This window comes from Vombatus ursinus, unplaced genomic scaffold (genome assembly GCF_900497805.2).
Source record: "Vombatus ursinus unplaced genomic scaffold, bare-nosed wombat genome assembly UNPS02014791.1, whole genome shotgun sequence".
NCBI classification, from domain to species: domain Eukaryota; kingdom Metazoa; phylum Chordata; class Mammalia; order Diprotodontia; family Vombatidae; genus Vombatus; species Vombatus ursinus.
Window position 1 is genome coordinate 82,531,739 of NW_020954569.1, and position 12,934 is coordinate 82,544,672.

The window sequence follows — 12,934 nt, forward strand, 5'->3', positions numbered from 1 at the left end:
AGCACTTCTTTTTTTTTTTGGATTTAAAATTTTTTTATTAATTTATTTTGATTTATCAACAATCACTTCCATAAGCTTTTGAGTTTAAAAATTTTCTCCCCTTTCCTCCCCAAGACAAGCACGCAATCTGATATAGGCTTTACATATACACTCCTATTAAACATATTTTCACATTAGTCGTGTTGTAAGGAAGAATTAAAACCAATAGGAGGAACCACAAAAAGAGGAAACAAAACAAAACAGAAGGAAAAAATGGCAAATAGTATACTTCGTTCTGCATTCCAACTCCATAGTTCTTTTTCTGGATGCGGATAGCATTTACCATCATCAGACTCTTGGAGATGTCTTAGATCCTTACATTGCTGAGAAGGGTTAAGTCTATTAAAGTTAGTCATCGCACAATGTGGTGTGTACAATGTTCTCCTGGTTCTGCTTACTTCACTCAGCATCAGTCCATACAAGTCTTTCCAGGTTTTTCTTAAAGTCTGCCTGCTCATCATTTTTTATAGCCCAACTTCTAGCACTTCTTGATCCAATTCCCTACTATCTTCTCTAGAACATTCTATAATCACACCTCTATATATGCACATACACACTAATCTTCAATCTACTGACTTCTAATCTAAACTATTTTGCATCTCCTTATCTACTGGTTTCTTTCCCTGCTGTCTTTATATACCCCAAAGTTATCTCCATCCTGATAAAACTCTCACTATACTCTACCACCTTCTTAAACCATCAACCTATCTCTCCATACTTTCATAGCCAAAGTCCTAGAAAAAAAGTGGTCTACACCCATTGCTTCTCTTTACTGGCCTCTTAACTAATTTTTTTCCTTTTTTTTTCCTTTTTAGACAGTTGGGGTTAAGTGATTTGCCCAGGGTCACACAGCTAATAAGTGTCAAGTGATTGGTATGAGGCCGGATTTGAACTCAGGTCCTCCTGCCATCAATCCCCAAGACTCTATACACTGAGCCACCTAGCTGCCCCCTCTTACTCATTTCTAAACCCTTTGTAATCTGGCTTCTAACCTTATCAACGAGCTCAAACTCTTCCCTCCAAAGTTATCACTGATCTCTTAATTGCCACATATTATGATCTTTTCTTGATTCTTATCCTTCTTGACCTCTCTGCAGCATCTGACATTGCTGACCACCGTCCTGGATACTCTCTCCTCTCTGATCTTTGCATGACAATTTTTTCTTGTTTCTTTTTCCTAGGTGTCTGACCACTACTCCATCTCCTTAGTCAATTTATCTTCCATATTACACCCCTTAACTGTTGGTGTAGTTAAGGATCTGTTCAGGGCCCTCTTCCTTTCTTTTCTCCTCTTTCCCTTTAAATCCTCTCACGCACTGACCTCCTCAGCTCCTATGGTTTTAATTATCACCTCCATGCAGATAACTTCAACATTTGTGTATGTCATCTTAGAGTCTTTCCTAAAATGCAGTTGTGCATTTCCAATTGCCTGCTGAATATTTCAAACTGAATGTCCCCTCAACCTCTCAAACTCAACATGTCCAAACCTGAATTCATCTTTCTGGTCAAACCTCCCTCTCCCCTGAAGTTTCCCATTTTTGTTGACAGAACTATGATTTTTCCATTTATTCAGGTTCACAACTTGCACATTATCCATGACTCCTCACTTTCCTTTAGCCCACATAAATAATCACCTGCCAACTCTACCATTCCTACCTCCACAGAATGTCATGCATCCTGCACCTTCTCTCTGATCACACAGTCACTGCCCTGATTTGGGTCCTCATCACCTCTTGCTTGGACTATTGGAATAGTTGCTTCCTAATTGGCCTCTCTATCTCAAGTATCTTCCCTCTCCAGTCCAACTCCCGCAGGTGCCAAAGTGATTTTTTTAAAGTGCCAATTTAAGCTTGCCACTCCTCTAATCCATTTATAAACTCCAATGACTTCCCATTGCCTTTAAGATCAAATATAAGTTCCATTGTTTACCTTTAATGCCCTTCACAATCTGACCCCACTCTAATACAACAAATTTATTATGCATCATCCCCCTTCACACTTCATAGTCTATCCAAGCTTCTTTTTTTCTCACTTAATAGTATCTTACTTTTTCAATTACATGCAAAGATAGTTTTCAACATTCACTTTTACAAGATTTTGAGTTCCAAATTTTTTTCTTCCTCCTTCCATTCCCCCTCCCCAAGACAGCAAGCAATAGGCTATACATGTACAATCATATTAAACGTATTTCCATATTAGTCATGTGAAAGAAGAACCAGAACAAAAGGGAAAAACCACCAGAAACAAACAAACACAAAAGAGAAAACTGTATGCTTCCATCTGCATTCAGACTCCATAGTTCTTTCTCTGGATGTGGATAGCGTTTTCCATCATGAGTCTTTTGGAGTTGTCTTAGATCCTTGCATTGCTGAGAAGAGCTAAGTCTATCAAAGTTAGTCTTGCACAATGTGGTTGTTACTGTGTACAATGTTCTCCTGGTTCTGCTTATTTCATTCAGTATCAGTTCATATAAGTCTTTCCAGGTTTTTCTGAACTTTATCCAAGCTTCTTCCTCACACATAATACTCCCATCTCCTTCCTATCTCTGTGCCTTTGCATTAATTGTCTTCCAGGCCTGGAATGCACGCTCACTTCGTCTCTTCCTCCTAGAGTCCTTGTTTACTTCACACTGTTCAAGGGACATCTTCTAAATGAAGCCCTTCTATATTCCCCAAGCTGTCCCCACCTCCAAAAATGTATGTTATATTTATGTTGTACACACACACATACACACACAGAGTCTCCCCCAATAAAACACAAGCTCCCTGAGAACAGCAACTATTTCACATTCACATTACTAATGCTTAGCACAGGGCCCAGCTGTGTGCTTAATGCTGTAGGTACTTAATGCTGGTGGTTTATTAATTAGTTGGTTGAATGATTAGTCCCTCTTGGATGAATTCCAGGACAAAACTACTTCTAGTGATCTCAGCTGTGCAGCAAATAGTGTTAGAATGAGACTTCATCACAAAGGTTCTATAACTTCATCTGATCATCTCAAGTCACAGAATAATGGTATGTTAGAGCTGTTTAGAGATCAACTAATTTTCAATATTTCCAAGCTCTGTGATTTTTCTTTTTTTATGCTACTGCTTCTTCCAATACCATAGACCTTAACTCTTCTGTAAGTTAGTAGATAGATTTCAAGAATTTCCAAGGCCAGAAAACATATCACTTTTTATCCAATCTACTTAGTGAAGCTGTCAATAAGCATTTATTAGGTACCTATTACGTGCTAGTTGATGGACATAAAGACAAAAATAAAATAATTTCTGCCTTCAAAGAGCCTGCATTCTAATTAATATTCTTTCTATCAAATCCCTTTGTCATAAAATATAGTGGTATTTTTAAAAAACAGAGCATAGGGGTTATATTTGGAAAGCAAGGGAAAGGGGGAGTTAAGTGCTCTTTGTGGACTTAGGAGGACCTAGGTACAAGCCCCACTTGGAACACTTAATCACCATGTGACCACGTGCAAATCAATTAGTATCTCTAGGTACAGATAACTAGATCACAGTTTTCTCATCCGTACAATGATGGAGTTGGACTTGGCAACTCCAGAATCTATGAGCCTAAGTTATTAGAAGAGCTTCCTGCATCTTTCCCTTTTTGCCTCCCTCCCAAAGGGGTTTTATGGGCATTAATAATAAAGTAGGGAGCTCATTTGAACTGTCCAATTGTGTGTCCAGGGCAAATGCAAATTGTGTATGTGTGTGTGTGTGTGTGTGTGTGTGTGTATCCCTTTAAAATCTACCATCTGGACTATAACAAAGATCACCAAAGAACTTACACCATGGGACATTTCTGGCTACACATACATCTTTGTCCCCGCACTCTACATTCCCTCTGTGCATTAAGAATAGAGTTATTCAAAAGCTGTTCCTTCCTTCCAGATATTCACTCTGGTTCCAGCTCCCCTCTGGCTCTAGTAGTCTGCCCCCTCACACCCTACAGGGCTCCTGAGAAGCCAATCTTGGTGCATTAGGAGGGGAAAGCTATAGGCAGCCGTGATCAACAAGCATCCCTGTGTGAATCAACTACGGCAGGAAACATTCAAATACAAAATCTATGGTCTGTTACTGACTTCAGCAACTTAAAAGAGCCTGGTTTCTTTGGGCATTCAGCACTTTCTTCTCAGCTTGATGATAACGTGAGAAAAATATTATTAGGAAGGAAAATTATAGGATCATAGACTTATGCTGGAAAAGACCTTTGAGGTCAACTAGTCCAATACTCTCATTTTACAGATGAGGAGACTGAGGCCCCAAGGAGGAAAGTGATTTTCCCAAGGTTATATAGGTAGTAATTGGCAGATCTGGGATTCAAAACTAAATCCTTTACTCCAATCTCAGAAAGCTTTCCACTACACTGAGCTGCTTCAAAATGTAATCCCCAGGGGCAGCTAGGTGGCACAGTGGATAGAGCACTGACCCTGAAGTCAGGAGGACCTGAGTTCAAATCCAGCCTCAGACCAAACACGTAACACTTCCTAGCTGTGTGACCCTGGGCAAGTTACGTAACCCCAATTGCCTAAAAATAAAAAATAAAAAAAATGTAATCCCAAACTCATGTCAAGCATTTCAAGTAGACCTTATGTATTACCCAAGATTCTGGATCACCCATGTCACTTTGCTTCCTCCATTAATACAGTAATTGGAAATATTAGAAAACTAGCTTCCAAGAAATGGAAGACAAGACAAAGCTCCAGTTAGAAGGCCCTGCTCACTTCTTACACCCTCCCCATGGCCTTCCCTCCTCCAGGCATCCCCTAGCCCTCCACCCAAGCTGGGTTCCAGCTGTGGCAGTACCTGGTTAGAAGGACGGCCACATCATGATGGGCAGGGTTGAGGTCGCTTTTAGGGTTGATGCTTTTCTGCCACTTGCAGAAGCTGGCCAGCGTCTTGTCTGCATGGTGAACTATTTTCAATCCTTGCTGGAGACAGAAAAACAAGGGATCAGCCTGAGGTGGCCATGGGACTAGCAGCTTTGCAGTGGAGTCCCTGGAAACACTGTGAGTACAGTAGGCTGAGTTCTGGCCTGGGGGAAGGGAATTCTTCAGAACATGAACAATAGCTTAACAAGCAGGTATAACAACACATAGGGTTACCTCTTTGCTCTTCTCTGCAGTTTCACTAACAGAGCTGAGGAACAAGGGCTCATGAAATTTGGAGCCAGAAGAACCTTACGATTCATTCAGTTCAGTCCCCTCACTTCACAGGCCATTTAACAATGCTCAAGTCTACATAGGTAATATGTGACAGTCTCCAAACTTGAACCCAGATCTCTGATTCCCTAACCAATACTTTTTTTTACTGTACCACAAAAGAGAAATTAGCATTTGGGCAAAACAGCCTTGGAAGAAAAAAAGAAAAGAAAATGTCACTAAAGGCTTAGAAATCTTTCAGGGTCTATTGCCACTGATGCTGGGTTTCTTCTGTCTCATTCTTCCACACCCCACTGCCTCCCACAAAGCATACATTTCAGAAAGAGCCTCTTGGCTTTGATCTTTATTAATTAGAAGAAAAATATATTGGGGTAGGGGCTGATTCAATAGGGATTCCTACAAGCCTGGGGTTGATCTGATAGTTTTTTTGTTTATGATTTTTTTTCTTATCATTGTATCCCTAATGCCTAGCATACTGCCTCACACACAATAGGTACTTCCTACTTACCTACTGACTCAAATGATTCTGTGTCCATTTGGCATCTTCCAAGGTGGCTAGGTGCAGAACAGCTGGACCAGATTGCCTATATCCTAGGGTTACCAACTATTACGCAATTTCTAGATGCCCACAGCCTGCGCAACAGTCCTTGAGCTCAGTTTCAGGACCTCTGGGGGAGCATCTAATGGGCAGACATCAAGACTGGAGTATTCCCAGATATCCCTCTCAAGTCCATGGTTACCATCAGGTGAAAAGACTTGATCTATTCAAAGTTTTGGTGATACAGGTATCCAGAGGGTTACTGGAATAGGGGTAAAATGGATAAAGTACCAAACCTGGAATCAGGAAGACTCATCTTCCTGAGTTCAAATTTGGTCTTAGACACTTACTAGCTGCATAACCCTGGGCAAGTTACTTAACCCTGTTTGCCTCAGTTTCCTAATCTATAAAGTGATCTAGAGAAGGAAATGGCAAACTACTTGAGTATCTCTGCCAAGAAAACCCCAAATGGGGTCACAAAGAAATGGACACAACTGAAAAATAACTGGACGACAACAACTGGGATAGAAGGTAAGAATTACTAGGGAGCATGGATGGAGTGAGGAAGAAAGATCATTTCTGGGTCCATTTGTTCATTCATTCAACAAGCATTTTCACAGATCTAGAAATGGAAAGGACCCTAAAGACCATAAAGTCTAAACCCCTCATTTTATGGATGAGGAAACTGAGGCCAGGAGTTAAATGATTTGCCCACAGTCAAACAGGTAGGAAGCACAAGAGGTGGAGGTTCAATCCAGGTCCTCTGACTCCAGAGCAAGTGTTTGTGAGGCTATTTTTCTCTGAGGATATAAAAAAAAAAACTCTCTGCCCTCAAAGAGCTTACACTTTATCGGGTCACAATTAAGCTCCAGGGCATCGTCTGCTTTGTTAAGTTGCTTCTGCAAGAGCAGAGGTCTTGGACATAGCCATTACAAGTGAAGCACAGATCTTACCCAACTCTGATCCAGACCCCTAGAGGAAACAAGGTGTTAAAAAAAACAAACAAAAAACTGATTTCATAGAGCTGGAGGAGGGGCAAATCAGGAAGATCTGAGTTCAAATGTGATCTCAGACACTAGCTGTGTGTCATTTGGCAAATCATTAACCTGCCTCAGTTTCTTCAACAGTGAAAGGATAATAACAGCACCTATTTCCCAAAGTTGTTGAGAGGATAAGATGAGAATATTTTTAAAGCAATTAGCACAGAGTACACACTTAATAAATGTCTCTCTCATTCCTTCCTTTTTGGAATCTAAGTGAGCTGAGTATGCATGATGTTTGAAGTGAAGGTACAGCTGTCAGTCAGGATAAACTTAGGATTTTACCACAGAAACCAATATTGACTATCTGTATGTGGATTGAACTGACACAGTATTTAGATTATTGTGTCAGCTAAATGACTGCAAAGCAGATGGGCACTGGGGTGGGAGAGGGATGTGAATTGTTGAAGGGGTTAAGGGTGGAGGCAGGGAGATTGGTATTCAGGGATGATGCAGGAACACTCTTGCTGAGGTCTCATAATAAGGCCCCATTCTTTTTTTTTTAAATTCTTATTCTTTTTTTAATTAATGAAGTAGTAGGCTTCCTACAAAGCCCAGCAGAGTTTTGTACCAAGCAGTAAGCTTTGCCAGCCTCCTCCCTGCCACCCATGCCTGAACATAGTGCACTACAGCAAACGCTACTGAGCAACGAGCTCAGAGGAGTTCCTGGTTCCCTGGAGTCATTTATTTAAAAATATCTCTCTCCAGCCCCCGCACCTCTCCAACCCCTAACCCTGACTCCATCCCCAGCTATCTTTCTACCTATTACATGCTGCCTTCCCTTGGGGAAATACAAATGAAGATGACTCTGCAAGAGGAAAGAAATATTTATCAGGAATAGTTTACATATCAGAAAACACATTGTTCTTCCTGCCATTACTCATTCTCCCTACCCTACCCTTCTATGTTCTCTGTGAAGAGGATCTATAACAATGGTCTGAAGGTAGTCAGTCAATAGAATAGGGCAGCAGCTCCCAACCAGAAGAGGGCAGCAAGGCTCAAGATTTCCAAGTTCCCTTGGAATAAAGAAGCAAATTTAGCCTCCAGTAAAACAGCAGATATAGGGCTGGCATTAAAGTGAGGAAGAATTGAGTTCCAATAGTGGACTATAGTCCAATACTAGCTGTTGTGGTCTCCTGGATAAGTTACTGAACCCTTCCCAGACTCGGTTTCCCCATCTTTAAAAAGGAGGATAATAATAGTTCTTTACTGTGAGGATCAAATGACGTATATAAAAAGCACTTTGCCAGAAGGCTGGCTGATATTATTGTCCTCCAAGCAACGGCCTTATTTCTACACTGCTGGCTTAAAAAACAAAGATAGATGTATTTTGGGGCTCTATGCTGCGACTAGCATTCTAAGGCTGTGTCACTATGTCCAAAGCAATGAGGCTACTGCTGACCCAACCAAGAATACATAGCCTATGGTTTGGGCACAGATTCTTTTTTTTTTTTTAAGGCAATTGGGGTTAAGTGACTTGCCCAGGGTCACGCAGCTAGTGTCAAGTGTTTGCTCTGAGGCTGGATTTGAACTCAGGTCCTCCCGACTCCAGGGCCGGTGCTCTATCCACTGCGCCACCTAGCTGCCCCACCCCCAACTCTTTTTTTAAAAAAATAACAATTGTTTTACTTCTTTATAGGCTGTTGTTGTTGTTGTTGTTATTGTTGTTGGAACCTCATGAACAATGCTTATCTGCCTCAGAGCAGGGACTCAGACTAGCTTTTCTGTTGATGTCTCCTTCCGGTACACAGGCATGAGTATTGAAAATAGTCCTGTCTCTGAAGTGAAAGGACCTGACTTCAAGTCCCACTTTAGATAATTACCATATGTGACAGTTCACATATGGGCAGCTCATTTAACTCAGCTATCCTCAGTTTCCTCCACTGTAAAATGAAGGTTTGACCTCCTTCCTCTCACACAGCCAATCTGTTGTGAAGTCTTGTCATTTCTAGCTTCCTAACATCTCTCCTATACCTCCCATTTTCTCACTCATCCTGGTTAAAGGCCCCATCACTTTGTGCCTGGACTATTTCTGTAGCCTGTTGGTTGGTTTCCCTGACTGTAGACTCTCCCCATTCCCATCCATTCTCCACCCAGTTACCAAAGTGATTACCATGGGATCAAATGCAAAATTCTCAGCTTGGCATTCAAAGCCCTTTATAGCCTGGTCCCTTCCTACTTTTCTAGTTTTCTTATACTTCACTGACCTCCACATACTTTACAATCTAGCAGCATTCACCTTCTGGCTGCTGTTCATATAAGCAATGTCATCTACCAACTGTACCATTTTTTTTTTGGTCCAAGAATTAGTAAGTATTTGTCTTCTTTCCTTCCCATTCCCTCCCATGGTGGGATAAGGGAGACCCTTGTAACAAGCATGCATGTTCAAGCAAAACTAACTCCCATATTGGCCATGTCCAAAAATGTGTGTCTCATTCTACATATTTAGTCCATTACCTCTTGGTTAGGAAGTGAGTAGCATTCTTCATCAACAGTCCTTTAAAATCACAAAATTGTGTTGATCAGAGTTCCTAAGTCTTTCAACATAATTTGTTTTTTTAAATAAATTTTATTTTGCCCCCAATTGCATGCTAAGATAATTTTACATTATTTGATTTTACAATGTTTTTGTTATACTATAAATTATTCTCCTGATTCTGCTCACCTCGCTCTGCATTCACTTATATAGATCTTCTCATGTTGCTCTGAAACTTTCTACTTCATCATTTCTAAATAGCACAATACTATTCCATTAGATTCATATAGCATACATTGTTTAGTCATTTCTCAACTGATAGGTATCCCCTTCGTTTTCAACTCTTTGCTAAAAAGAAAAAAAAAGCCGCCATAAATATTTTTATACATATAACTCCATGCCTTTTCATTGGCTAGCCTTCATGACTAGAATGTTCTGCTTCCTTACTTCCTTCTTCTGGCTTCCCTGGCTGACTTCAAGATTCATCTCCAATTCTATCTTCTGCAAAAGTCCTCTTCTGGTTCCTTCCAATGAGACTGTCTTCTCTTTGAGATTACCTCCCATTTCCAATGTATATAATATGAACGTATATAATTGTGTGTATGTTGTCTCTCACATTAGAGTATAAGCTCTCTGAGGGTAGGGATTGTTTTTCTTTTCCTTCTATCCCTATCTAGTATTTAGCACATTGCGTGACACACAGTACGTTTTTAGTAAAAATCTTGTTGACTACATAACTGTTAACAGACTGAATGACTGAATGAACTACATGATCAAGGCCTGTTTCAATTCTAAACTCTATAATCTATCTTTGAATTTAGCATCTCAGGAGAGTTTATATAGGAATCCCAGAGGGACTGTCAACTCACGTATACAAATACAGAAAAGCTATTTTAAATTGAAATGTTTAAAAATTGCTTCATCTCTCACATAAGCTGGAGAGGCAGTGTTGTACAAGATAAACATTGACTCTGAATTCAGAATTCTCCAGTTCAAATCCTGACTTTGACAATTAATACCTGTGTGACCTTGGGCAAGTCATTTAAGAGACAAAGACAGATGAGCCTTAGGATAGTCTTTGGGCCTGTTTCTTCATCTGCAAACTAACTAGCCCCTGAGATCACTCCCACAGCATCTATGATTGTATTAGATGTTCTCTAAAGAAACTCTTTGGTTAAACCTTCCATCAAAGCAAATTATTTACCTGGTAAGCTCAAGTTTTGTAGAGTGGGTTTTCTTATACTCATGCCTTTGATTTGGACATAATGGTGCTAATTGGAGACACTTTTATAAAGTAGGTCCCACCCCACCTAAATATGCCACAGTACTCCCAATGAACTGAAGATCTAGAAGACAAAGTAGGAGGAAATGGGAACGGTGGAGGAAAACTGCCCCTGGAGAGAACTGGCCCTAGAGAGGAGCAGAGGCTTTCAAAAGAGCCTAATGCTATGTCATGGGAGAAAGAATGTCTTGACAGCAGAGTTTTGTGTAGAATGAGAAGGTGGAAGGAGAAACTCAGGGAGATCCGAGAAGAGGTGGTAGCAGCAAGCAAGATGAGGGACAAGAGAAAAACCAGAGCTACAGCAATACAAAAAGAAAGAGGCAACTCTCTGGGCCAGCCAATAGGAATTTCCAGTTAATGGGCACCATAGACATTAGCCACACTTTTGCAAAAAATCTTATTGAAAAAATAATTTTTATGAATTCACAGATTCTTAGAGCTAGAACCCCTTCATTTTATAAGCAATGATAACAACAATACCCTTTCACATTTCTATAGGACGTAGGGTTACCAGGCACTTTCCTCACATCCCTCACATCAACCCCAAAAGACAGGTAGCACAAGTGTTATTCCCACTTAATAGACAGGGAAATACAGTCTCAGTAAAGTCAAAGGACTTGTCTAAGATCACAGAGCTGAGAACTAGGAAGATAACCCAGTGTCTAGACTTCTAGCCCAGTCAGTGCCTTTTCTACTAATACTACACTGATTATGAAATACCTTCTCCCTCTACTCCCACAAAGAGTCACAATTATATTATTTTAAAGGCATTTTTAAAAGGCAAATTTTAATTTAAAATTTTTATTAAAATTAAATTTTAATATTATTTAAAATAATATTTTAAAATAACATGCATTTTAAAGGAACAGAAAGGATAGACATGTTTTATAGAACTGAATTGCTTTTAAGAATTAAGCATTACAGGGTAGCACATAATTGCCACATTTGGGGACTTCCTGGGCATTTGAGTAATGGCCCAATGGGGATGGAAGAGCTTTAGCCAGGCCAAAGTACTTAAAATGCTTCCAGTGGGAAGCCCAATGACCTATTATATTTGTTTGAAAACAGAGGGGAAGAAACTTGTAGAAAGGAAGAGTTTTTCAATTTTAAATTAATTATGATGAAACCAAGGGAAATAGGTTAAGTGACTTAGTCAATATTTCCCTGTCTGTGAAGTGGGTCACACAGTGAGTAAGTATTAGAGGCCAGACTTCTATTTAGGTCAGAACTATATCCAGAAGAGATGTGTATGAATTCTGGCTCCATCATTTACCAGCTATGTGATGATGAATATTCACTTTCACTCTTCTAATTTCTATTTCCTAATCTGTAAAATAGAAATGGTGCTATTTATATTACTGACTCATAGGTCTATCGTAATAAAAACATTTTATAAATTATAAAATGGAATATAAATGTAAATTATCACACAGCTCCTAAGTATCTGAGGCCAGATTTGAACTCAGGAGGATGAGTCCTCCTAATTTCAGGCCCAACACTTTGTGCACTATGGCGCCACCTAGGGGCCCCTCATGTACTCTAGGCTTTAAGAAAACTGGGACACTTACTCCCCAAAGACATCTCATACTTTCCCACCTCCATGCCTTTGCTTATGCCATTTCCAAAGGCTAGAATGCCGTCCTTCCACTGACTCCTCTGCCTAAAGAAATAGGATGCATCCTTCAAGATTCAACTCAAATGCTAGCTCCTCCATTGAACCTTTTTTGATTCCTTCCATTAAATGTGATCTGTCTTCCATACTTCTATAGTACCACTCATATGGTATTTATACTATACCTTACACTCTAATTATCTGTTCTTTCAAGCCAAGGACCGTCTATTTTAATTCTTGATCTCCCAAAGCCTGGCAGAGAACCTTGCAAATAGCAGTTGAAAAAAATGAATGTTTGTTGAATGAATGAAGGTACTTGAGAGGAGGGAAAGAGTGTGATAGAGCCCTCAAAGATTTTAAAAGAATGGGGGCCCCATGAACCTTGAACAACATCACTTCACAATGGACAGAAAAGTAAAAGGACAAAAATGGTATTAATCAAGAAATGAAGTGATCTCAAATAGACAGGAACCTGCCTTAAACTGCCTCCCTCCTGGCTAAACAATGTAGGGAATACTTGAATTGAAGCAGTGAAGTGGTACAGTCTATAGGGTACTGGACTTGGAAGCAGGAAGATCTGAGTTCAAATCTAGCCTCAGATACTTACTAGCTGTATGCCTGGGCAAGTCAGCTTTTCTCTGCTTCAATTTCCTTATCTGTAAAATAGGGATAATAATAGCATCTACCTAATAGCTGTAAGGATCACATGAAATAATATGTATAAAGTGCTTTGCAAACCTTAAAGTGACATATAAAGATTAACGATTATTATTATTACTCTGG

At 39.9% G+C, this 12,934-nt stretch overlaps 1 protein-coding gene across 1 annotated transcript in view; it reads right to left on the bottom strand.

Moving 5' to 3' along the window:
* Positions 1-12,934, bottom strand: part of ADAMTS12 (ADAM metallopeptidase with thrombospondin type 1 motif 12) — a 525,685-nt gene that overhangs the window by 218,938 nt on the left and 293,813 nt on the right. The window contains exon 6 of the mRNA XM_027868744.1: positions 4,848-4,972. Within this exon, the coding sequence (XP_027724545.1) occupies positions 4,848-4,972 (125 nt within the window). The remainder of the gene's footprint in view (positions 1-4,847; positions 4,973-12,934) is intronic.